At 55.5% G+C, this 26,442-nt stretch overlaps 1 protein-coding gene across 7 annotated transcripts in view; it reads left to right on the plus strand.

Annotated features, from left to right (window-relative positions):
- Positions 1-26,083, plus strand: part of SLC29A1 (solute carrier family 29 member 1 (Augustine blood group)) — a 57,552-nt gene extending 31,469 nt beyond the window's left edge. For 3 of the 7 annotated variants that reach the window (XM_030557220.1, XM_030557221.1, XM_030557219.1), the window contains 12 exons: positions 11,389-11,489; positions 14,120-14,201; positions 14,379-14,569; positions 15,733-15,872; positions 16,298-16,432; positions 16,961-17,058; positions 17,304-17,400; positions 17,654-17,745; positions 17,891-17,999; positions 18,457-18,542; positions 22,757-22,956; positions 24,846-26,083. In XM_030557220.1, coding sequence (XP_030413080.1) covers positions 11,461-11,489; positions 14,120-14,201; positions 14,379-14,569; positions 15,733-15,872; positions 16,298-16,432; positions 16,961-17,058; positions 17,304-17,400; positions 17,654-17,745; positions 17,891-17,999; positions 18,457-18,542; positions 22,757-22,956; positions 24,846-24,957 — 1,371 coding nt within the window. In that variant the 5' untranslated portion in view covers positions 11,389-11,460 and the 3' untranslated portion in view covers positions 24,958-26,083. Of the gene's footprint in view, positions 1-6,274; positions 6,533-7,439; positions 7,519-11,388; positions 11,490-13,017; positions 13,214-14,119; positions 14,202-14,378; positions 14,570-15,732; positions 15,873-16,297; positions 16,433-16,960; positions 17,059-17,303; positions 17,401-17,653; positions 17,746-17,890; positions 18,000-18,456; positions 18,543-22,756; positions 22,957-24,845 lie in introns of those variants that run through there. The other 4 variants (XM_030557218.1, XM_030557217.1, XM_030557222.1 and 1 more) reach the window with 4 other exon arrangements.
- The last annotated feature ends 359 nt before the right edge of the window (positions 26,084-26,442 follow it).

A 26,442-nucleotide genomic window follows, 5' to 3' on the forward strand; every position in this document is an offset into this window, starting at 1 on the left:
CTGGGGAGTGAGGGGATGGCCAGCCCCAATGCTAGGGCCTCACTATCAATTCCATTTGATGGGGCCCATCTGATGCTGATGTAGCTGAAGCTGCGTCCTGGTGCAGCATGTAGCTTCTGCCAGTAGGTGCTGACACCAACCAAGCTTTGCAACTTGCTGTGTTGAGTACATCCTCCAGGAACTGACTTCCAAATAACTGAAGTACTCTAAGACAGTGAGAGAGCAACCTGGTCTGGGGGGCAGAGCACAGGAAGTTGGTCTAGGAGCTGCTGATCCTTTAGCTTGGCTCTGGCACCTTCTCCCTTTGTGGCTCTAGTACAGTCTATGTTCCTCCTCTTCTGCTGTAAAGTACTATCCATGCCACTCGACTGAGGCATCTCCTCCCCCCAGCCCTGTCTAGACAGATGCTGGCCAATAGCCGTGTGAGCCCGTTTCCTTTCTAGGCTGGAGTCAAGGCCCCTGTGGGATCTTTGTAGGAAGTGTAGCCCACCCTAACATGGCTTCGGTGCATGCTGGAGGGGGATCATTTCTGGCAGTCTTCCAGGGCCAGCCAGCTGAAACGCATGATGATCTCATTGGTGTGGCCACCCCCTGCTCCTCTGTTACTCCCAGCGCCCCCTGTCACACCAGGAGGGCTACCATGATGCAGTAGATAGCAGGATTCCGCACTGGCTTTTGGAGCAATAATGATCTTTGGACAAAGGCTGGACCTGACGGGGGGACCGAGCTGAGCCATTTCTGATTCTCCCAAAGCTGGGGGAGGCTGGGCCCCATCCCCTCCTGTCAGTTACTCTCCACTGTAAACCCTGTGTCTGGGGCTGAAAGGAGCTTTCAACAGAGATAAACTCCAGCCCCATTAAATCACTTTGCTGTCTAAACAAAGACAATAACCCCCGCTGGCTCGCACAGCTCGTGTGCCAGAAAGCTATTAATTAGGCAGGTTTCCGCCAATGAGCCCTTTATCAGTCATCCCAGCCCATAAACATTCCAACACATATAGACTGTAAAGCCTCTGGGACAGGCTTTAGACTCTGAGCCATCTCCGGGTGGGTCAGCCTGTACCCAGGGAGGGACTGGTCGGCTCAGACCTCCTCCTCAGAGGAGAGGGGCTCATGCCCTTGCAGCTGTTGTCTGGCTAGCAGTGCCTCCCTCCTGTGAGAGATGTGGGAGAAGACAGAGTCTCCACCTTAAAGAGCTTATAAACAAATAGTGCCATGTTGTTCAGATATCCTCACTGAGCTGTGGGTGGCCCTCCTGAGACCAGGGCTAGGGCCTGACTTTCTGAAGAGCTGAGTACCCACAGCTCCAGTTAAAGCACATGAGAGCTGGGCCCTGCATTTCCCAGGCCCATGGTCCAGCCCCAAAGTCTCTCCTCCCTCTGCCTCTCTCCCTGCCCCGCTTCCCATTATGGGGACAACACAGGCACGTTCCTTTCCCTCCCAGAGCACCAGCTGCATGGGGCTCTGTCCCTGTCTGGTACAGAGGGAGCGGCCAGTTGGTCTCGGGGGGCTGGGACCCAAAATAGTTGCTGCATTTGTGTCACACCCATGCTAAGAACTGGCCATGACTGGCAGAAAGGGCAGAAAATCCCAGCCTCATTGCCATCTGACACCCCACTGGGAACAGCTGGTTGAGCTGAGCGGGGAGTCTAGCTCCTAGGAAGAGCCCCACAGCCCTGCCCCCCCATAAGCTTTGCAACTTGGGAAAATGGTAATGGTCAGCCCACGGAACATTTTGTGCTGTTTTGGCTGCATTTCCCTCTCCACCACTAAATTGGAACCAGCTGCAAGTCTCACGTGGGCTCCCCCAGCCCAGTGGCCTCCTAAATATAGCTAAGCAGGAGCAGCTGGGTAGTAGAAATAGCTCAGTGGGAGCTACACCTGCACCAAAGAGGGGGAGCGGAGCTGCATAAGTGCAGCAGCCCCCAGCTCTACAAGTGGCCCCTTGACTTCAGGGTCAGGGCAACCCTCACTCCGTATTTCCCCAGGGAGCTGGGCTCTAACCTGCTGTGGGCAGCTAAGGCTTGGGGGTGAATTACCCAGGCCAGAGTCGGGGAGCACAAAGGGTGAGCGCCAGGGAGAGGCTGCTGGCTGTCCTAGGCTTCTGAATGTTTTCTTACAAATCGTAGAATGGCAGCTACTAGCCCGAGACCAGCTCAGGGCAGCTTAACCCGGGGGAGGGGGATGCAATTCCCAGCCTGCAGCCAGCTCCGCACAGCTGTTCCTGGCTGTTCCAACACCACTGGGCTGCTCCTAGCACTGTAGTTCCACCTGGAGATGATGCTCAGGGAGAAGGGGGCCCAGCAGACATGGCCACTCTAAGCGAGAGAGAAGAAATCCATGAATGCAGCCACCTCTGGTGCGGTGTGTCTCACTGATGGGCAAGTGATTCCTGTCTCTATGAAAGGAGCCATAGAAATGTGACTTATTCATGGGGAGGGGGGAGATTCCTTGTCAGAGAGTTTGGCTCTGAGAGATCCCGGGCACTTCTCCTGGGGGGAATATAAACACCTTTAACGCTGGGGGGGCCCCCCCTTCTGAAATCCTCAGAGCAATCGCAATCGCAGTCCACCTCTCCCTGAGCTGCTGCATCGGCCACACGAACACAGGAGATGGGCACCTGAGGAAAGCTAGCACCAGGCTGCTTAGAAATTGTCATGTTGGAACCAGCCACCCCTGCCCTTTGGAGGCAAAGAAGGCCCAGGCTGCTCTGAGCACTAGCAGAAGCGGGTGCCTAACCCACTGAATAGTAGCTGTGCAAACAGGCCCAGTGCCCAAGAAGCAGGAGGTTATAACTTATAATCTCCCCCGGCACTCTCGGTTGCTCTGCCAATCCACACTAGCTTCCCATCTGCCCCTAATTGCTTTCCCTGATTTGACTCCGTCCTGAGCCTAGACCCTGGTGCCAAGAGTGAAGCAACAAGGTTGGAATCCACCCCCTCATTCCCACTCCCAGCACCCCCAGGGACCTCTCGCCTCCTATGCACACTACCCCTGGAAGAGGAATTTACTCTCTACGCCCCCCTTCTCCCCAGTGTCGCTGCCCAGGCTGGTGAACTGGGGGATAGTGAGCAACTGCAGGACTCTGCAGGGCAAGGGTGTGTGAAAATGGGGGGTTCAATGCTAGTTTCAAACACACGGGCAGCAAGGAGTTAGGCCCTGGGGTAGGGATCAGTGGGGAGAGAAAGGGTGTGGGAGGGCAGGGAGGAGAGCAAAGAATGTGTGTGTTTGTGCATGCGCGCAGGGATCCTTGGGGCACGGGGAAAGAGGGAGAAGATCTGTGAAGGGGTGAAGATCAGGGTGCATTAGGGAAGCAGGAAGCAGTGTGGGATTCCCCTCTGCCACCACTATGCTGGATGAAGGCTTTCCCAGCACTGCTGCTGAACAAGCTTTTCCAGCTACCCCATTCAGCACTTACAGTAGAACCTTCGAGTTACCAACACCTGGGGTGGAGTTTATTTGTAACTCTGAACAAAATGTTATGGTTGTTCTTTCAAACGTTTACAACTGAACACTGACTGCATACAGCTTTGAAGCTTTACTATGTAGAAGAAAAATGCTGCTTTTAACCATCTTAATTTAAATGAAACAATCAGTTTGCTTGCCTTGTCAAGTCTTTTATTTTTTTTAAACTTTCCCTTTATTTATTTAGTAGTTTATGTTGGACATAGTACTGTGCCGTACAGTATTTGTGTGTCTGGTTTTTTGTGGTCACTGCTGCTGCCTGATCGTGTACTTCCAGATGCAAATGAGATGCATGGCTGACCGGTCAGTTCGTAACTCTGGTGTTTGTAACTCTGAGGTTCCCCTGCACAGTAGCATCTTTCCCTTTCTCGCTGATGTCTGGTATCAGAAGGCAGCCCTGTCTGCAGCATCCCCGGGTGGCAAGTCATGGTATGATGTGTGTGGCCTGCCGCATCCCCGGGTGGCAAGTCATGGTATGATGTGTGTGGCCTGCCCTTAGCGTCCCCCTCTCAGGTAACCCAAGAACTCCAGTGCAGGTTCTCTTGCTACAATAATGCCCTTCCTTGGGGCGAGTTTATTATCAGAAGTCTCAAACCATAGTTCATTTATCACCCCAGTGCAAGCTGTCCTGAAAATCATACATCCTCTCGGCCATGGATGTAACGCATACCACATCCTAGCATCGCCCACCACACCCAGATTCTGTCACGCCTCCTGTCTCTCTGCCAGGACAGCCAGCCCAGCCCTTCCTCTTGGGGTGCAACCCCTGTTCTTCCCAGGAGGAACCCCCCAGCCTCTCTGCTGGCAACATCCTTGCCAGGGAAGCATCCCTCACTCTCCCTGACCCTCTCTCAATTCCTCTGGCATGAGCTTTCGGGCCCTGAAGGTGACAGTGGGTAGGTCCCTCCATTGCTCCTTCAGACCTGACTCACCAGATATTTCTCTCAGGGTCACTTCTGGATCTTTGATAGCACCCAGTGCTGCCCTACCCTTTTAACTGGAGTGAGCTGATGAGGCTCAGGTGCATTGGCCCTGCTCTGCCCCAGTTCTGAATGCTGGACAGTCACTGGATATTTAATAGACCAATATTAACTTCATGGCAGAGCCTTCTTCTGTAAACCCTCAGTGACCTGGCTTGCATCTCCTAGGACACTTCAGTGGCATCTGCTTCTCTGAGCAGGGCCAACCCCCTTCCCTCCCTTCCTCAGTATCTTACAATCAGCTGCTCTTGGCTCTTCCTTGTTAATGCTGTGGTAACCACTTTTAATTTCTCCGAAGCCTGTTCTGACCTACAGGGTCCTAGTTCTGATGATCTTAGGATTTGGATAGGAATGGGTCATTGTGACACAGGGTTCACTGTTCTTTACAAACAGCTCCTGTCTCAGACCTGACAAACTCACTCCACCTCATACACCATTTTCTGGGTGTTCAACCATGAAGGGCAGCATGTGATGTCTCTCTATTGAATGCTTGTAACTTATAACCATTGTGTGTACGGGTAATGTTTAAGGAATAATGTAACTATATTGAAAGCTGTGCCTTATGGGTAAAAATGAGTCCAAAGGGAATCATGCATCTTGATGATGGCCCATTCAAGTGGAAGGGAGCATTCCCCCCACTCTCTGGCTAGCTGATTATGTCACATATTTCTCAATTTTCTATGATTGCAGCAACTGAGAACAGTCAATGGAAAACCATCAAAGACAAACTATAAACATTAAATCCACTTGGAGGTAAAACGGAAGAATACAACAGATGGGGTCACCCTGTCTGTGAATGAAAACAAAATTCTGATTCATTCTATCACAGCGTGGAGAAAGATACTCTGATTCCTTCACTGAGAACATGTCTTGTTGAGCGAGCGTGTTTCATAAAAGATTGGATCCTGGTTCCTCTGAAGTCAGCCCACTCTGCAACAGACTGAACTTAGGCAAAAACCTACTGTACTAACTAGGAAGGCTGGTGGCATCAGGGAGCTAATACTTGGCTACCATGGGCAAGACTCCCTTGCTCTGGAGGCAGTGGTTCCCAAGTTCTGGGTAGCCCAAGAACTATCACAGCAGGTTCTAGGTCCAGTCAGCAAATCAGTTCAAATGTGATCTTCCCTTCTGCAGGCTAGTAGTTTGCATCCCCCAGCCCTTAGACTCCCTGAGTGAGTCTGGAGCAGAGCAGAGACAACCTGTGTGTGGCTAACTCTGTGGAGGTAGTTAGCCAGAGTTCTGCTCTGGCCCCGGGGCCCAGGTCCCACCCTCCAAGCTGCCTGTATCCCTACTGCGTTACACTCAAGTGGCCAGACCCTTTGACTTCTGGACACCCAGAATGCACACAGATTTACTGCCTGTGTAGAAACAGTGCCCCCGACCCCGTTCACTAGCTTCACCTCCATTCAACACTCTCCTTCACACACACACTGTTTCTCTGATTGCTCCAGTGCAGCCACTGTTGGGGTGGAGCGTGGCAGCCTTTTAACAGCACCTGGGACATGGCACAATTTTTTTAAGCCAGGAAGCGATGCGGGAATTCAGTATCTGAAACAGCAAGGGAGAGTGAGGGGGGCTGAATGGACTTGCTTGAGTTGGGATGAGGCCAGGACACAGGACCTAACACCCTGCATCGCCAGAAATAATTGGGAATCTCTAGCAGACATAAGTAATCGGGGGTCCCTGTGTGACGTCTCAGTGGGGAGACAGGTCCTGATCCATGTGCTTGGCATCCACACTGAGAGTAGCTTATCTCCACTCCTCTGACATAGCAGGTTGTCAGGGGAAAGTTCTTCATCTTTTCTCAGAAAGAGGCCCTGGGTCAGTTCTTGTATCTGCCCTTCCCCTTGTGGGACTGCTCAGATACCAGCCGCAGGGCCTTTAGGGCACCTCCCTGAGCCGCTGCTCCATGGAGTTTCTGCCCAGTGCAGCCTGAAGGGTCTGAAGCGACCTGACTGATGGAGACCCACCTGACCTCTTGACAGCAGAGAGAGATTTACCAGCTGGGGCAGAGGGGATCCTCACCTCAAACCAGCCAGTTGTTCCCAGCTGCAGGATCTAAGGTCTGTAGCTGGGTTTAGACAACAGGTCAGTTTCCATTCTGTCACATGCTGCTGTAGCAGAGGGGTTGGGAGATTGCTGCAGCTAAAGGGAGCCGGGAGCATGGGGGCTGAGTCCTCCCCCTGTTGTGAGAACACAGCACTGTTTGTGCTGTTATTTAAGTGGCTGGAATTGTGTTTGTGGGAGTCTCTCTAATGGTCTATTTTATATGCTAGTCTCTTAGGAGCTGTTCCAAAGTGTATGTAATTCTGGGGGAGCTGGGTGCATGCTCAGTGTCCAGGACACAGAGAGCATGAAGGAGATATCGAGAGCACCTGGCTGGCAGGATAGGGGCACTTAGTAAGGGGTTGTAGGCAGGAATCCTGGAAGTCCAATCTGCAGAGAAAATTTACCCCATACTCAATGGGCCAGCTCTCTCTTTTTCATGGGAAAACTCTTTAGTCTGGTGTAAACACAGAGTCTGATTGTGCTGTCAGTTACAGCAGGGTACATCTGACATCACTCCAGGCAGCAATACTGGATTTACTGCACAGCTCAGATCAGACTCTGAGCCCGAGGGCCACTTCTAGCGGAACTGTGTGGAATGGTTGGGAAGCAGGTGGGAGCGAATGCTCTGGTAAAGCTGTGTGACTGGCAATGATCTGGCACTGGAGGCGGGGGTTGAAAGGAGTTCGTCTTATGCACTGAGCAGGGAGTGTGTGGCAGGAGAAGTAACTAACAGGTGGTTTTAAGATAAAGCAGCTCTTCAGTTTACTCTGTGCCCACCCATTAGTTGCTGCAACCAGCCGAGCCCCTCAGCATGTGTGTTACACTCTTTCTCCACACTCACCTGGTGCCAGATCAGTGTCAGTAGCACGAGTTTACTCCAGGCACCCACTTACAGTTGTTTGTGATCATTTACACCCCATGGGTAACTAACCACTGGTACTGCAGCCCTGGACTCTCCCTGGAAGATCTGTTTCTCCTTTCACGCCAGTGCAAATCAGGAGGGATTCCAGTGAGGTCCAGGCTGGGTGAGTCAAACTTGGTCAGAGATGCCTGAGGAGCTGGCTACATTTGGCTCCTCAAGTAGTGTGGAGTGCACTGATCGGATGTGTTAGCTCAGGTCCTGCACAGTGTCAGGAGCTGCGCTCATTAGCTTTGGAAGCGGCTGGTGGAATGGGCTGTAGCATGTAACTCAAGGCATATCCCAGCCCTGAAACACTCCCATCCCACTCCTCTCCACACTTCTGGGCAGCTGAGATAAGAAGGAGCCGGATGCTAGAAAAGATGTAAAACACCTTGTTTATATATAGATAGAGTGTGTGTGTATATAAAATATACGGAGAAATAGTTCCCCAGGGAGTTCCCACTGGCTGCAGAGTTCCCACCTGAGGCTCTGCAGATGGGGTGACTGAGAGGGGCTGCGCTCGGGTCACCCTTTCACTTCCAGAGTGTTGGGATTATGACTCCCCGTCAGGGCTGGCTGATTTCATGCTCTCTGCCAAAGAGATGGGGGAGTGAGAATGGAGCGGGACAGGGTCATTGCTGTGGACAATGCTAGGAGCTGCTGCAGGGTCCCTGACATGAAGGAAGGGGGTGCGTGTCTGGAATGAGAGTCTTAAGGCTGTCAGCAGCTTTGCTGGGGCGAGAGAGCAGGCATTACTGCCCCCATTAGACACACCCAAGTGGGGGGGAGGGGGGAGCCTGGTGTCAAACTGCCTCTGCTCTCTCTTATTGGCCCCAGCATACAGAGCCTCTGTAACAGTGGAGCAGAGACTCTAGGCAGTGGCCCTTCAGAGGCTGCCCTGATCCTGCTGCCTCTTCCCAGCAAAGGTCGGAGCCTCAGGCTTGGAAGCCTGCGGGAAGTGGCTGTGGAGTTCCCAGTGTTCTGGGTTCAGGTGAGCAGTGGAAGAGGATGTCTGAAAACGGGACTCAGGAAGGAGGGGAGATGATGACTGGAAACTGTGGCTGTTTCCTCATCAGCTCTTTGATGGTGGCTGTTGAAACAAAGGGTTTGTCGTAATTCTGGAAACAGTATGAGACACACCATCCCTTGGGTGCATACGTATGCAGGCACGCCCCCGTGCACACTCACAAATACAGCTCTCTGTGCACACAGCCTCTGCCTGCGGTGTAGAAATACAAGAGACTAACTTTAAAAACCTGCATTTACAAGGGACCTGACCCTCACCAGGCCAGACAGCTCCAAATTAGTGTGCCCACAACCTCATTAGTCATAGAGTTGAAGGCCAAACTGACCTCCTGTATATCTCAGACCAACAGCACAACCCAGCAACCGAAATTAGACCAAACTATTACAGCCCACAGGAGACTAGACTATCATGTGCCACAGGCAGAGGATAGGAGGGACCGAGGTGCACCAGTGCCTGAGTTCCCGTGCAATGGAAGGGAAAATAAGTGCGATATACCCAGATAATCCTACAAGTGACCTGCATGCTGCAGAGGAAGGCAAAAAAAAAAACAACCCAAGAGTTTCCCCCAATCTGACCTGGGATGGGGGGGGATTCCTTCCTAATCCCACATATAGCAATTGGTTAGACCGTGAGCATGTGGGGCAAGTACCCAAGAGAGAACGCTTGGTGCCATCTCAGAGCTCTGACCCTTGCACTCTGTGGAAAGAAGCAGAGGCACTTAGCAAAATGAGAGCATGGGGTTAGGCAGCTCTGGCATCTTCCCTTAGGAAGCCCCCTCATCCTTCCCAGAGTGACATGGGCTCACAGGCAGCATTGAAACAGGAGTGAGTGGCCCTCTCAGGGCAGAGAGAGGGATCCTGGGAGAGGAGTGTGTGGGGACCCACCGGCTCAGGGCAGCAGAACTAAACCAGGAGTGTGATGTGAGTGGGACAGATGGGCTTTCCGAGGCTGCTGCAAGCGAGCCCACTGCAGCTGCACTGCCCTCAGGGAGAGCCGTTCCCGACACACTCCCCAGCTCCTGGGCCATGCTGCCCTGCTCCATCGTTCCTCTGGGATCCTGAAGGTGGCAGCCTATGGTACTGTTCACACCCTATCCCCTTCGCGATATCCTCCATTCTCTTACTTCCCTTGGCACCGTATGACCTGATCTGACACTGACTTATCTGCTCCAGCACAGCCCCCATGACCAGGAGGGGCTTGGTACTCACCCCCATGGGAGGCGAAACACAGTCCCGCTGCCTTCAGACATGCCTTCCTGTTCAGTGGGAGCGGGGCTACCAGAGCCTCCATTGGCTGTCAGCCCCAGGTGTGTGCATGGGCTCGGCCTCTCCATCAGCCCCTCTCTGGTGCAGGTGTGGTCGGGGAGCAGGAGCGTGTCTCTCAGTCAGGGAGTTTATCAGGCAGCGTATTGGGATCCAGGTTCTGATCAGCCCCACTGGCACTCTCCTGACAGGAGGAGTCCAGTTGCCCTGGGACCCTTGTGCAGTGGGGGTGTGGACTTCCCTCCTGTGCAGAGGCAGAATGGATCTGGCTGGGGAGAAGGATGTGCAGCAGGAACACTTGCAGCTCTCTGCACACTGATCTAAGGGCAACTTGATGTCACGCTTCACAGTGTCAGCTGGCTGGGGAGAGGGTTGCACAGGTGCGTGATGGGGATTTTTTTAAACTTTCTCTGCACCATCAAGTACTGGGACCAGCCAGTGCAGCAGGGGACATGAGGGGGGCATCAGATTAGATGGGTCCATTGATCTCATCCAGCTCAGCAAGGACAGAGGATGCTGGGCATATGGGCCCACTGGTCTCTTCTGGTGCAGCAGTTTCCACCTTCGTAGCGGTCTTCTCAGATTCCTTCCCGCACTCGCGTGTCCCCTGAGCTGAGCTCACCTTGAGTAGGGTTTCTCCCACCAGACACAGTGGCTTTCCCGTTTGCTCTCCATTATTTTGGGGCTCCCTTAGACTGATGCTGGGGCCTTGAGGAGCAGTCCCAGCTGTACCTGGGCGCTGGCTCTCTGGGAGGCGGCCCCTGGGGAGTAGCCATGGCAGGGGGACGTGGGTGAGATGTACTGGGTAAGTACGCCGCGCCCCATAACTGACACAAGGGATTGCACTTCCGCCCTGTCCAGAGGGGGAGACGTGTGATCTGCAGAGGGGAGTGAGCTAGACGGGGGCTGTGGGAGGAGGGGATTGGCCTATGCTCAGACCCTCCAGCTGGCCCTGGATTCCCCCAGGTCATGGATCCGTCCTCATGGCTGAAGAGCCATTGGTGTAAGGAGATGAAGCAGGGGTGGGTCTCTGCAGGAAGCAGATGTGGCTGGAGCAGGTGCCTAAAAGTTGCTTTGTCACTTGGTACCAAAGAGAGGTTGGGAGGGGCCTCAGGCCTTGAGGGGCAGAGGACTCGCTCCAGAGTAGGTGGCAGAGAAAAGGGGGTAGGGGATACGCACCAGCTTAGAGCATGCCAGAACCAGGCACTCCCCTTGTCTGGAGATGGGGTATTTGCCCCTCCCGGAGTCGCTTCTGGGCTGGCAACTCCACATAGCCTGGAATGGAGGAGCCAGGCCTCCTGGGTGGGACCTGCTGGGTGTGTAACCGAAGGGGAATAGATACGCCTGGCTTATGCAGAGAGGACTGCGGAGCTGGGAAAATGCCAGCTCAGCTCATCCAGAGAAGAAAGAGCCAGTGTCAGGGCAGGGCTTCCCTGCAGGAGGAAAGGGCTTCAGGCCTCCAACCCCACTGCCCTGTGTCCCAGCCTGTCCTGAGCAAGTCACCTTCCAGTTTTGACAAGCTTGGAGTGGCAGCTCTGCATAGGGGAGGCAGATCTGTGTGGGTACCGTTCCCTTTCAGTGTTGCTGATCCCAGCCCTTTGGGAGCTCACCCAGGATGCCCCCGGCACTAAAACCAGCACTGTGCCCCTTGCTCCCGGGATTCCAGCTCCCCTCTAAGCTCTCTCTGCTTGGTTTGGATTTGCAGGAGGCCAGCAGCATAGTGAAGGAGTGAGAGTTGCTGGGAGCCACCAAACATTGCTGACCGCCTCCAAGCATCATGACAACGAGCAGCGGTCCCTCAGACAGGTATGGCCAGGCCTCAGTGTTCATGCACACACGTCCCCTGGAAACATCGCCTCCCAAACTAGTCACCAACCAGCCCTTCCTGATAGAACCACAGCCGCAGTGGTGTTCACAGGACCCTCTCCCGGCAGCCTGGCAGACTCAACAAGTGAGCCCACGGCTGCCATGATCTTGGCAAATCCAGTGTCCCTGGAACGTGGAGGTGGGATGGTGGGGAGATATTGTTGTCCCCAAACCCAGAAACCCTGCTGCCCTGCCGTATGCCCCGGCCCTGCAGCTGAGGGCTGGGGGAGCAGCAGCCAGTGCTGGGCTATGTGTAGCTCTATGGTGAAACCCAGTCTGTAGAGTGTGACATGACTAAAGCAGCAGGATCGGGTCTGTGGCTCTCTCCTCCCTCGGAGGCTCTCCTTGTCAGTTTTCGCATAACTCATGGGCTGCAAACATTCTGCACTGCAAGGAGGAAGACGAATACTAAGAGACTTGGCCCCCTCCCATATCTGCCAGCTGCCAGGACGCATCTGGCTGCCACGGGCCTGTGAGCAGCCAACACCCTCACTCCCTCCTTCTTTCATAACAGCCTGGAAATCCCTTTTGGGTCCCAGGGCAGCTGAACCATTGAACTCTTGCTTAATGTCAGTGGGAGGAGGGGACTGTCTCAGTGTCACAGAGTGTGGGGGAGTCCGGCCCTGCACCCCTCTTCCTGGGACCCACAGTGACTCTTAGCCAGCCAGTAAAACAGAAGGTTTATTGGACAACAGGAATGCAGGTTACAGCAGAGCTTGCAGGCACAGTCAGGACCCCTCCACCGAGTCCTTCTGGGCTTTCAGGGTGCTTGGATCCTAGCTAGGATACCCTGAATTCCGCCCACACAGCCCCAAGCCCAAACTCAAACTGCTTCCCTCCTGCCACTCCCTTCCTTTGTCCCCTTCCCGGGCAAAGGTGTTGACCTTTCCCCTCCCTTACCTAGCTCAGGTTACAGGCCCTGGCATCGTCCATCCCCTAAAGTCCTCCCCTGCTCTCCCACCCCCCACACAGACAGTCCCTACTGCATCACACTCAGCACTCGCAGGGCTCCACACAACCCCTCCTGGGCCAAGCAGACCCCCTTTTCCCCACTGCCCTCTCCTACAATAGAGATCCGTTCTGCCTTTGCATCAATGCCGTGTGAAGTGTCAGATGTAGCTCCCCCCGGGTTACACCTCATTGGGGGCACCCAGTCTCATCTCTGGGAAGGCACGCACAGCGGGTAAGGAAGTGGGAGTCCCCGGTGTTTGCAGCGAACAACCCACTTGGCCTTATTTCTCCAAACTCCAACACATCCAACTTCCCATTAGGGGATTCTGGGTCCAACAGCCAGGTGCTGTACTAAGCAGCACTATGATTAGAGCCGCCACTAGGGGGCAGTCAGGACTCCGCATGCCCATTCGGCTGCATTAAGGCCTAGGTCAACAAAGCAGCTATTGGTTTTGAGTGTCCCATGTTGGATGTGTAGGGCCTGATTCTCAAAAGGGCTATGCGCTCCCCACTCCAGGTGAAGCCAGTGGGAGCTGCAGGTGTTCAGTAAAAACAGGCACGACGGCGCAGCATCCTACTGAATGGAGAACCCTCTGACAAAGACTTGGGTGTCCTGGTGGCTAATCAGCTGACCATGAGCGTCCAGTGCTACACTGGAGGCTAAAGCGATCCAGGGATGTATAAACAGGGGAATCTCGAGTAGGAATGGAGAGGTTAGTTTACTGTTGTATTTGGCACTGGTGTGACTGCTGCTAGCACACTGTGTCCTGTTCTGGTGCCCACAGACCAGTCAAGAAGGAGGTTGATAAATTGGGGAGAGGTTCAGAGAAGAGCCAGGAGAATGATTTAAAAATTAGAAATCAGGCCTTATAGTGATAGACTCAAGGTGCTCAGTCTTTTTTAGCTTAACAAAGAGAAGGTTAAGGGGTGACTTGATTCCAGTCTATAAGTATCTATATGTGGAACAAATAGTTAATAATGGGCTCTTCGATCTAGCAGAGAAAGGTACAACACGATACAGTGGCTGGAAGTCAAAGCGAGGCAAATTTCAGACTGGAAGTAAGACAGAGTTTTACTAGGGAGGGTAATTAACCACTGGATCGATTTAGCAGGGTCGTGGTGGATGCTCCAGCACTGGCTGCAGGTCAGGGTGAGAGGCACTGGCAGAGCTGCATGTGGGGAGTCCAGGGCTGAGATAGCAGGGGGGCTGCAGATCAGGGGTGAGAGGCACTGGCAGAGCTGCGTGTGAGAAGCCCAGGGCTGGGATAGCAGGGGGGCTGCAGGTCAGGGTGAGGGGCACTGGCAGAGCTGTGTGTGGGGAGCCCAGGGCTGGGATAGCAGGGGGGCTTCAGGTCAGAAGTAATGGGCATTGGCAGAACTGTGGGAGTGGCAGGTAGCCCAGGACCTTGCCTTCTCTGAGAAAATCTCTCCTCTGCCCTCCCTTTATGAACATTGAATCTAAGCTAATTCATCATTTGTTACCTCCTTCCTCTCTCCCCTGTTCTGGGCCAGGGATGGTCAGGAGATGGGGGCAATATACACGTATCCTCCTACTGCCTGTCTTATCGCAACAGCAGCCTGCTCAGAGACCCCTCTGATTCTGCCCATCTCTCGCACAGGTATAAAGCCGTCTGGCTGATCTTCTTCATACTTGGCCTGGGGACGCTGCTGCCATGGAATTTTTTCCTGACAGCCACCATGGTAAGGAGCTCTGTGCCCTGTGTGTCTGGGAGGGATTAAGTGTGTGTGGCACGTGCAGCCCATGCTTGTGTTGGTGTGGGAACTGGTGTGTGCCAGGAGGGACATGCATGAGGCATGGATGTGTGCAGTCTGGGTGTGTCGGAGGCGGGTGCATTCATTTCATTCTCTCTGTTTCAGTATTTCACCAACCGCCTCGGGGATCCCCAGAACATTTCCTCCCTGGAGCGCCTCCCTGGACTGAACAGCACAGATGAGGGCCAGCAGCCTCCCCCCACCTACCTGCAGGCTAGGTTCAACAACTTCATGACACTCTGTGCCATGCTACCCCTGCTCATCTTCACCTGCCTCAACTCCTTCCTCCACCAGAGGTGAGTCTGGGCCCCTGCCCTAGCCCAGTCCCTCATCTCCATCCTGTCATAAACAGATAGCTAAGGGTTAATGTCTCTTTCACCTGGAAAGGGGTAACAAACAACACCTGACCAGAGGACCAATCAGGAAACAAGACTTTTTCAAATCTGGGTGGAGGGAAGTTTTGGGTGTGAGTCCTTTATTCTTGGTCTGTTCTCTTTCTGGGCTCTGAGAGTGACTACAGGAATCTCCAGGCTTTCTAATCTTCTGTTTCCAAGTTGTAAGTACAAGGATAGTAAGACAATAGGTTTATATTGTTTTTTGTATTTACATGTGTGTAGTTGCTGGAATGTTTTAAATTGTATTCTTTTTGGATAAGGCTGTTTATTCATTTTTTCTTTTAAGCAATTGACCCTGTATATTGTCACCTTGATACAGAGACCAATTTTATGTCTTCTTCTTTCTTTTTATATAAAGCTGTCTTTTTAAGACCTGTTGGATTTTTTTTTTAGTGGGGGCTCAAGGGGATTGAGTCTGCAGCTCACCAGGGAATTGGTGGGAGGAAGAAGACACGGGGAAAGGGAAAATCTCTTTGTGTTAGATTTACTAAGCCTGACTTTGCATACCCTCTGGGTGAGGGGAAAGAGAGATTTGATCTCTCGGTACTTGTGTTTCAAGGACTTGAAGCAGGGATTATCCTAGGGTCCCCAGGGCGGGGAAATCTGGGAGGAGGTAAAGGGGGGAAGGGAAATGGTTTATTCCCCTTTGTTGTGAGACTCAAGGAATCTGGGTCTTGGGGTCCCCTGGGAAGGTTTGGTGGGGGACCAGAGGATATCAGACCCTAAAATTCCTGATTGGTGGCAGCAATATCAGATCCAAGCTGGTAATTAAGTTTGGAGGTTTCATGCTAGCTTCTCATGTTCTGAACTCTAAGGTTCAGATCTGAGTTGCATCCCCTCTGGCCATGCGAGGAACTCTGCCTCCTGCTGGGTCTCCTTCACCCCCAGAGGCCAGCTGGATCAATCCCCACTCGACACAGCCTGGCCTTTGTGACCCAATTCTCCTTTGAGGCAGGCCTGCTGAGGTGGGTGCCTCCTGCTGAGGTGGGTGCCTCCTGCAGCCCCCCATGGTCCTGCTGGTGGGGTCTCTTCTCACTGAGGGCCTCTCTCTTGCCGCCCTGCAGGATCCCCCAGAAAGTCCGTATCCTGGGCAGTCTGGTTGCCATCCTTCTGGTCTTCATGATGACGGCTGCCTTGGTAAAGATCCCCTTGGATCCACTCCCCTTCTTCGTCATCACCATGGTCAAGATCATCCTCATCAATTGTGAGTGGGCCCTTGGACAATCCTGAATGCTACTGGGATTGGGGAAACTGGCCCCAGAGGGGTGGAAAGAGGCACGGGCCCCATTCCACCTCTCCCTTCACTGTTACCCCAGGCAGTGCCAACCCACTCTGCTGCTACAGGGTCTTGCGTCTAGGTCTGATCTCCTGGTGCTGAAGTGTATGGCTACTCCTCCCCCAGCAGGAGGCGCCGTAGGAAGCAGGGCAGGGGCATTGGCTGTGCGGGGAGCTCCCAGCCATCCTGGACCCAGTCTCCCCCAGCATGAGGTGCCGTAGGGAGCTGGGCAGGGGCACTGGCATGATGTAGTGTGGCTCCCTAGTTTGTCTTGCAGGGGGGTGGGAGAAGGGCACTGTTCCATGTCACCCCTATTGGCCGATCCTCATTATTACCTCTCTTTGTCCTTGCAGCTTTTGGTGCCATCCTCCAGGGAAGCCTCTTTGGATTGGCTGGGCTGCTGCCTGTCAGCTACACAGCCCCCATCATGAGCGGGCAGGGCATGGCAGGGACCTTCGCAGCTCTGGCCATGATCTGCGCTCTCTCCAGTGAGTAACTCCCATGCGGACCCATCTACAGCCCTCCAGTTTCCCACCTTCCAGTGGGATCTGCTGCAAAGCAGCCTGTGCCCAGGAGCCGCAGGAGGGCCTGCTTAGTACAAAGGGGGTGCAGGTTGCCCTTCCCCCGATCCACCACAGTTCAGAGCCAGCTGCCAGGGCACCTCTAGGGAAGGACACATTGGGGTCACTCAGGGGAGCACTAAAATCCAATTTTTGGGGAGGTGGTCACTGCAGGGGGTCTCCACAGGCTTCTGCAAACATCCTGTCCTAGGAGAGGGGTGTCCTCCTGGCAGAGCTGGGGGTGGGGGGAGTCTCTCCCCTATTGTTGCCTTCCCCAGCAACCCCCTCTGGCCTTCCCTCACCTCTGGCCTCTCTCCTTAAGGTCAGGCTTGACAAAGCCCTGGCTGGGATGATTTAGTTGGGAATTGGTCCTGCTTTGAGCAGGGGATTAGACTGGATGACCTCCTGAGGTCCCTTCCAGCCCTGATATTCTATGATTCCTCTCCTTGCTCCTAGGCGGCTCATTGCTGGCAGACAGCGCCTTCGGCTACTTCATCACAGCCTGCGTGGTGATCCTGCTGGCCATCGGCTCCTACATCCTGCTGCCCCGTCTGGTAAGGGCTCGCCCTTCTCCGGGAGGTCGGGGGTGGGGACCACCCAGCCAGAAGAGAGGAGTGGCGGGGTGGGGGGTTGCTGTGCTCCACAGGAGCCATAGTGCAAGGGTAAGCCAGCCTCATTCCTGTGCATGCAGGCTTCCCCAGTGACACTCCAGTCCTGGCCGTGGACAGCCCTCATCCCTAGGGGCAGAGAGATCCACACCCCCACTCACACATGAGCTCTCTGTGTGGTCTCTCTGCAGGACTTCTTCCGTTACCATTCGATGAAGGACAAGACCGAGTATCGGGTTCATGAGAGGCATGCTGAGCTGGAGACCAAGATCGACCTGATCAAGAAAGGTGAGGCATGCCAGGAGGAGGGGAATATTGACAGGTGGGCTGGAGGGGGAGCTGGGGACTGGAGCTAGACCTGAGGAGGCTACTGGCTCTGGGGAAGCCTTCAGCTCCTCTGCATGTGGCCTGGCCCAGAATCCCAGGGGAGGGGGAAACGGCAGGCATGAGCAGTGCTGGCTCAGGCGTGGAGCTACTGGCCGCACCTGGGGTCACCCATCACCTTGGAACCTCCTCTCACCCTTCCTGTCTCTCCCTACAGATGAGCCCAATGGGGTGGAACAGAGTTACCCAAACAACACACCCCCCCAAGTTCCCAGCGAGAAGCCCTCCGTCTTCAGCATCTTTAAGAAGGTACATGAGTCGGTGACACCCACCGCCCCTCATGCCTGGGTTATGGGTCCCTGGGCCACGTCTGTACCCCAGAGTGGGACACCTCAGAGCTGGTCTGTCCCTGCATATTTGGGTAACGGGTCCTGGCTCTGTTTTAACCCCCCAGATCTGGGTCATGGCTCTGTCCGTCTGCTTCATCTTCACTGTCACCATTGGGGTCTACCCAGCCGTCACTGCCGAGGTGAAGACCACGATTGCTGGGAGCAGCGAGTGGAGTGAGTGACAGCAGACTTCCTATCATTCATCGTTGGGCAGACTAGGGGCGGGGGTAGAAGGGAGCAGACCCCTGGGGCAGAGCTGGAAGAAAGTGGGACTCGAGTGGAGAAGGAGCTACAGGGGAGAGGCCCCAGTGACATCTGTTGGCAACCTGAGAGCTGGACAGGCCTGCTATGCCCTCTGACAGACTGGGCGCCAGGTTTCCCTCCCAGGTTTGGGCAGGATCCATGAGCAACGGTGTGGGCTGGGCCTAGGCCCTGTCCTGGCTGCTGAGCCGCAGGGAGAGTCGTGTTGGAGGAAGAGGGAGGGTGAGAGCCTGTGCCCCTGGAAGGTGCCGTGTTGTTGGGTAAGGCCTGATCCCCCTGTCCCCTCTGCACTGTGGGGGGCACCTCACGCAGCAGACAGGAGGGGGTGGGGTGTCCTGTCACCTGTCACTGACCCTTCCTCTCTCTCTAGAGAGGTACTTCATCCCTGTCTCCTGTTTCCTGATGTTTAATATCTTTGACTGGCTGGGACGGAGCCTCACGGCCATCTGCTTATGGGTAAGTGTGGGGCAGAGCAGAGGGGGCAAGGGCCTGGCAGCTGGCCCTGACCCATCAGCCAATCAGAGTTCACTTCTCGGGGCTGCCCTGTGTCCTGACAGCCCAGCTGCCCATGCAGGACACAGGGAAGCGGGTGCTGACAAGTTAGCACAAGGGGCTCTGCATTGAATTCTGCTCCTAGCTCTGGGAGCTGAGCGAGGACTCTTGGGTTAGAGCAGGGTGCTAGGAGTCCAGACCCCTGGTTTCTATCCCTGGCTCTTACCACTCATGGCATGCCCTTGCATGAGTCATTTCCCTGTGCCTTGCCTCAATTTCTCCACCTGTACAATAGGGATCCTGCTCTGACTCCTACCTCCCAGTGGGCTCGGGCTCCAGTACAATTGTGTGTACATGCTAGGGAAGGACAAGGGGTGACGATCATGGAGACATAGGGAGCCCGTCCCCCTGGAATCCTGTCCTGCCTCTTTTGGCTGGGGAAGCTAAATGCACTGTGAATTCGGGGTGTGTTCCCAGCTGAGTCTGACACGCTTTTCCCAACTCCCTGGGAAATGGATGTAACGGGTACCCCAGAGAGAGCTAGCAAGCAAGCAAGGGCATGGCGCCTGGGGGGACACCAGCAGCTGGGGGCAGCAAAGTACTGCAGGGAGAGAAGTGGAGAGCCCAGGGAAAAGCGAGATGCAGGATGCCGAGGGCATAGAACAGGGTAGGCAACCTATGGCACAGGTGTCGAAGGTGGCACGCGAGCTGATATTCAGTGGCACTCACACTGCCCGGGTCCTGGCCACTGGTCCGGGGGGCTCTGAGTTTTAATTTAATTTTAAATGAAGCTTCTTAAACATTTAAAAAACCTTATTTACTTTACATACAACAATAGTTTAGTTATATATTATAGACTTATAGAAAGAGACCTTCTAAAAATGTTAAAATGTATTACTGGCACATGAAACCTTAAATCAGAGTGAATAAGTGAAGACTCGGCACACCACTTCTGAAAGGTTGCCAATCCCTGGCATAGAAGGTGGTACTGGCAGAAAGCCATCAGCTGCCTTGTGGGGAGTGCAGAGGGCAGCAGCTACTTGGGAGGGAGGGAGGAGCCCAGGGAGCAGAAGCAGATGGGCTGCCCTGGGAGTGTGTGTGACAGGGCAGGAGAGGTGGGGATGGCAGCTGGCAAATATCTCCTGTGGCGGACATGGGACACTAGCTGGGGCTCTGAGTTACTACAGAGAATTCTTTCCCAGGTGTCTGGCTGGTGGGTCCTACCCACATGCTCAGGGTCTAACTGATAATCATATTTGGGGTCAGGAAGGAATTTTCTTCTTCCTCAGCAGCTTGGGGCATGGATCATTTGTGGGTTTGATCTAGAGTCAGTGGTGGGTTCTCTGGAACTTGAAATTTTTAAATGAGGATTGGAGGACGTCAGTAACTCAGCCAGTGGTTAGAGGCCTGTCACAAGAGTGGGTGGGTGAGGTTCTGTGGCCGGCGACATGCAGGAGGTCAAATTGGATGATCATGGTGCTCCTTTCTGGCTTCAAGTCTGAGTGGGAGATAGGGCCAAGGAAAGAGCAGCTCACTGCTGGGGAGAGGAGGAGGTGGGAGAGGATGGAGCTGAGGGGTCTCCAGCCGGGAAGGAGGGCGTGAGCCCAAGTGAAGTCAGAGAGATGGGAAGGAGCGCAGGTGCTGGGGAGGTCCGAGAGGGGATCTGGTGAATAGGAGCGGGGGCGGGCCTCCTGTGCAGTTCCAGTTAGACATTCCCATGGTGCTGTTTTCCCAGCAGTGTGGCTTGGAGGAAACCATCTCCTCAATTGCAGCCTCTTTGTAAACAAGTGCAGGCTGCAGTCACACAGACAGCTGGCTGGGGCAGAGGAGGAGCAGTGGGGAGGGCTGCACTGCTTGTAGGCAGTCGAGGGCTGGGCTCATGAAGGGGACCAAATGGGCTACAGTCCCCTCCATGGAAGCAGTGCCCAAGGCTGCCCCTTCCCTGGCTCCTCTCTGTCTTTTTCTCTTGCCTCCTCGGGCCTGCCCCATATGGTGCCATTAAAGCTCTGGAGTTCTATGGTGTTTGCTTTGGGGACTCGCCCTGTCCCAGTAGTAGGGCTCAGAGGCCCTTCATTTGGGCCACAGAGACTGTCGGCTGGTCTGAGCCCTGTACCCACTCTGCCCTGGAATTGCCACCTGCCATCCTCCAGGCACGGCCAGCAGCAGGGAACTGAGAATGCAGGAGCAGGGCTAAATACCCGCCCTGTAGCTAGCGTGTATCCGGGGAGTGTTCTGGAAGCCGATCTGCATGAATGTGTGCCATAGGCCCTGTACGGCTAACGGGGCTGCTGGGGGACTGTTTCTCTCCCACATTCCAGGGGGCCTAGAGTGTGTGCTTGAGTGCAGGCCGCCCTGTGAGTCAGGTTGTGGGTCCAGAGTTTGCTCTGCATTGACTATCCCTTGTGCCTGCTGCTGTGGGTTGGGAGGGGGGCTGGGGTGTCTCTGGCTCTTCCTGCTTCCTCCACGCCCCACACAATGCTTCCCCCCTTACTGCTCAGGCTGTTTGTTTGAATAAACTCTTGACAGCATGAGACAATGGAGAGCCTGTCCGGTCTGAGCCAGCCGGCCTGGCCAAGCTAGAATCCCCTGCTGTCAGGAGCTGCCTCTCCGAACCTCCCTCCCTGCAGTGGGGTCACATCATCTGACTGCCCTCGCCCTTGGCCCCGAGCTGCCTTGCCAGGCCACATCCCCGGCAGGAGATGGTTCCAAAACAGCTTTATGGAAATCGGATGTGGCTACATGTGGTTTGGCCTGGCTGATCCGCTGGATGCCCTCCTTTCCCGGGGTGGGGCTGCTCAGTCAACAGGACGCTGGTTTTGGCTGTGCCCACAAACAGGCCGACTGGCCCGCCCCAATCCCGCAGCATACTTTGTGCCCACGATTGCCCCACCACCATCCCAGCCCAGCCCAACGTGCCCCGCAGGGTCCCAAGTTGAGGGGACAACGAAGGCTTGTGTCAGACGCAGGCAGTGAAACCTGGCTCAGAGACCTTAGGGTGACTCTGGAGAGGTCTGGGTGGAACCGAGAGAAGCAGCCGGGATGATCATAATGGTCCCTTCTGGCCTTAAAGTCTATGAGTCACAGCATCATCATGTCCATGGGGCACGTTGTCACACCCAGCTGGAGAAAGACAAAGATGGGGGTCCCACTGTGCGCTGAACCTACCAAAGGGAAGGGACTGAGCAGGGCAGGTTCCAGCCAGAACCGAACTGTTCCCTTGGGAGGGCTCACACCTGCAGACTCAGCAGGTAGAAAAAGGGAGACTGACCAGAAACTGGCCAAGCCAGTGCCTCCGGCACTAGCTGTGGCAGGGGTCAGAGAACATGGGGAGCTCAGTGAAAGCCGACTGGGAGTACGGGCATTTCCCATGGATGGCTGTCCCCTCAGGAGAGGGCGTTGGGCTGCATGTGTGCTGGGCTTTCACAGCTGCCACCAGCCTGTTGTTTTCCATCTGTTAGTTATTGACTCTGCAGAACCCTGGCTCAGCATTCTGGCTCCTGCCGCCGCCCAGTGCTCCAGCAGCACGAGTCAGCAGGCTGGAAAAGTCCCAGCCCAGTCCTAGGGAATGGGCCTGAAGGGGTGGCAAGAGCCAGGGACTGCGTCCCAGTGACCTGCCTGCTGACCCCACTATTCTCCCTGGGACCTAAGCCAGCAGCTCCAGCGCAGGAGCTCCATGACTCCAGTCCTTCCCAGCCACATTTGCATCGGTCGGGGGTGCAGGCAGTGCAAAGGGCATTGCAGGGCAGAGAGAAGGAGTCTGTGTCACTCAGGAGCACCCCCTTTGAGTGGGTAGGCCCTGCACCGAGCTGTCTGGGTTAGAAGGTGGGGGGCCTAGAGTTGAGTAGGACAATGGCAAGCTCCCTCAACAGCCACGTTCTTACCCTTTACTAGTGTGGATCTCCCTCCGCCTTTACCTCTTGCTGTCAGATAAACCTTAGTGCCCCCGTGGATGCCGTGGGGAGATGCCCCACACCTGCCAGCTTCCCCGGCGCCCCGTGGGGTGCTGTGGGGAGATGCCCCACGTCTGCCCACTTCCCCGGTGCCCTGCGGGGTGCTGTGGGGAGATGCCCCATGCTTGCCTGCTTCCCCGGCGCCCTGCGGGGAGATGCCTGCCTACTTCCCCAGTTCTCTATGGCACACCACCCACTCATAGGTCTGTGTTTTTCTCTCTCTCCCAGCCTGGGAAAGACAGCTGGCACCTGCCCTTCATGGTGGCTGCTCGCATAGTCTTCATTCCCCTCTTCATGCTGTGCAACGTGCAGCCCCGCAGCCACATGCCTGTTTTCTTCCACCATGATGCCTGGTACATCATCTTCATCATCCTCTTCTCCATCTCCAATGGCTACCTGGCCAGCCTCTGCATGTGCTTCGGGCCTAAGTGAGTATGACTAGGGGCGGGGGGAAGGGACCCAAGCGACCTCTTACCACACACCAGCCCATGCTGCTGCACTGGGCACTGGCTGATGGCAATTGTACCACTGGGCACAGCCCCTTATCCAGGCCCTGCCTGAAGGGACTGGGGGTTCCCCTGTCTAATGGGTGCTTTTCCAATTGCCTTGGTGTGGTGGGTTAGGGTCACTCTCCCCATGATACAGAGGGAGAAATGGGGGAGGGGGATTCGCTCCAGGCCTTGCAGGTGTCCTGGCTCCCAGTCCTGTGCTTCAGCCACAAGTCTTCTCCTTCCTCCACAGCCCAGAGCTGAGCTCAGACTTGTGCCTCCTAAGAGAGGAGTAAAAGCAATGGGCCAGGGCTGATCCTGGGGCATGGGGGGGAAGCTGCCCCCAGAGCTAAGCAGCCAAAGGCGACTGGCCCTGCAGAGCACTCAGCCAGGGACATGGCCTCGGCCCCAGCACAGGGAGCTGCGGGGGTCGGCCGGGCGGCCTGCAGTCTCTCAAGGCAGGGGGGATGCTGGCGCCGGGAGCTGCAGGGTGGCACTTTGCCTGACACTTAGCAGCCGCACTCGTTTTACGAGCCCATAACTCAGAGCTGGGCGCTCATCCCAGTGGGGTGTGGGGATGGGATTACTGCTGCGGAGAAGCCCTGATGGGAAGCAGTCAGCATCCTCCCTGCCCTTCACTGTGGCTACCCCTTCGGCCCCCTTTCCTTCCAGAAGCAGGTGCCCTTCCTGTCCCCTTTCCCTCTCCCCATCACCAGTGTGTGAGATTATCAAGTAGCAGCCATGCCAGCACTTCTCCCTGCTCGTGGGCTGGCCAGCCTGGTTCCTAACCCCAGCCCCTGCTCCGCATACAGCATGAGCTCGACCCCAGGCTCAGCTTCAATCCCATGTGACTGTGTGTGACACCCTGGCCCAGCCCCCGCATTCCTCACACAGCCTGAAACAAACATATTCCTGGTTTGGGCACCACCCTCAGCGCAGACTTCTGCTCTTCCTCCCATGTTCCAGCAGAGGGAGCACGAGAGCACCACCGACTGATTGTGCCGGGCCTATGTCCACTCTGCCAGTGCTTTTCCAAGGCCTGGGCAGTTGAATGAACTCACTTCCCGAGCACATTCCCAGTGGAGCAAAAGGAGCCCAGGCCCTCCTGCCTGCCACCATTGGTGGCCTTTTGCAGGCTGCTCCCCCTTGCATGCCATCCTGTCCCCTCCTTTCCTACAGTGTCAGTACCCCAACCCTGGGAGGGTCTTGCAAACTGGACTAACTGTTCTCTGTCAGGCACTTAAGGCTTCTCTCTGGTGGTAGAACAGTTGGTCTCTAAAGGGGCCTGGCTCCCCTGGCCACAGGGCGGGGATAAGAGCCTGTGTGTGCCCCAGGATTCCCCCCAGCCCCTCACTCGGACCCACAAGCAGGGGTTAAAGCACAGATCTGGGAGTCAGGAGACCTGGGTTCTCAGCCCATCTCTGTTACAATGGGTGGGGTGTCCAGCAGAAATATCTTAACTGCTCTGTGCCTTGGTCTCCTGATCTGTGTGGGGAGCCCACAGCTGGAACAACATGGGGTGGGGGGAGGAGATGGGGGGCGGGCAGCCCACCTGCTCTAGTTCCCACACTGTTCTGCTGAAGTGCACATTGAGAAGCCCTTTAGGTTCCTTCCAGCCCTTCTGCTGGGGGTGGCACAGGATCATTCCCCAAGGACAACTCCTAGTTCATTCCAGGTCCTCGTTCCCTTTCCCTTTGGTGCTGAGAATGGAGGGGGAGATGTGGGTAGTCGCAGGGCACTGATTCCTGCAGGAGGGCTTAGGACAGGAGCCACCAAGGGTGGGGGCTGGTGCATAGTTCCGATGGGCTGACGCTTCTCTCCTCCTCCAGGAAGGTACTCACCCATGAAGCTGAGACGGCTGGAGCCATCATGGCCTTTTTCCTCTCGCTGGGCCTGGCGCTGGGAGCTGTGTTATCCTTCCTCTTCCGGGTGGTGATCTAGTGGAGCGGCAGCATGGACACTGAGGCCATGCTTGGCTCAGCTTCTCATCCCCTGGCCAGCGCATAGAGGCTACGGTGCTGGGGGGACGTCTCCTGTGCACTGCTATGAACTCTCACTGCCTTAGCAGACCTTATGCCCTGTGACCTGGGGAGTGACCTCCACCTGCCCTGAGGATGGCTTGGGGCTCCTATGGCTGGGCCACTTTACCCCACCCCGGCTTGTGTGATGGCTCCAGTACCTGTGTGCCATCATGTGCCCCCCGTACTGTGTGTGACCGCTGGATCCCACACACACAGATCTCCCCCTGCCTAGTTTTGTGTGACTTCCTCCCCATGCACAGATGCCAGGATCCTGCCTGGAATTTATATCACACCCACCAAGTCTGGGGTCCTGGGCTCAAAAGAGAAGAGAGTGCCTGGGGTCACTGCTCCCTTGGGGGCTGCTTGTGACTTGCTCTCCCCATCCTGGCCTCCTCTTGAGGTGGCTCTGGAGAGCTCACCCGTGTCCAGTTTCTCTCCCCCTGCCCCCAGCAAGGGAAATGAACTAACCCCCATGCCTGGCTGAGGGAAGGGGAGCCCTGCAAACTGTACCCCTGCCCCATCCGCCCTATATACATGTGTGCTGCCCATCGCTATAGCTGCTGAGCATCTCAGACACTTGTAGCTTTATTCCTCCCCATCCCTCCCGAGAGCTAGGGAAGTGTCAGACTCCAGATGAGGAAGTGGGGCAGGGCTGGAGATAGAGCCCAGGTGTCTGGTGTACCAGTCAGATGCCTCAATTACTGCACCTCCTTCCTCTTCTGCCCTAGCCTTTCCTCTGCTCCTGACCTCCCTCCAGGTGCCGTTCACCCCAGCTGCTTGCACTGCCTCAGACTTTGATCTGCCCCCTGCGGCAGTCCCAGCCTTCCCCAGGAGGAGGTGCTGCAGGAGTGGAGCAGGCACGCTGGCAGTGGGGGGGTGCCCAGAGAGTGAGAAGGCCAATGCAGAACCGCACTGCCAGGAGCCACCCCATGCTCCGCGAGGCCTTGCCTGGCTGAGTGCCCCTTGGCGTGGGCATAGGCTCGGCCCGTTCATCTCTGTAAATGTATCTGTACAGTTGCCATTTTCTATACAAAGAGTGAACATGCCTCCTCGTGTGTCTGCCACTGACTCCCACGCCGCCACGGGGGAAGGGGAGCACAAGCACCCTACAGCCCTCAGTCACAGGCATCAGCCCCTGCAGAGCTGGGCCCCCAGGGCTGAACGGGGGTGGGGGCTGGTGTGGAGACATTTTGGTGTCTGTCCTCAGCCCCTATTCAGTTCACTCCCACTCCCATTTCAGGGGGGGCTCCATGGGCAGTGAGGGGGCAGGGGGTCCCAACCATATCCCCGGCATGTGAACACAGGGCCAGTACTTTGAGTGCTGAGACCAGGCTGTGGGGGGTGGGGGTCTAGGGCAGTACTGGCCGGCTGGGGAGATGGAGGTCTGGGCTGGTACTGGCAGGGG

Source organism: Gopherus evgoodei, chromosome 3, assembly GCF_007399415.2.
Source record: "Gopherus evgoodei ecotype Sinaloan lineage chromosome 3, rGopEvg1_v1.p, whole genome shotgun sequence".
Classification (NCBI taxonomy): domain Eukaryota; kingdom Metazoa; phylum Chordata; order Testudines; family Testudinidae; genus Gopherus; species Gopherus evgoodei.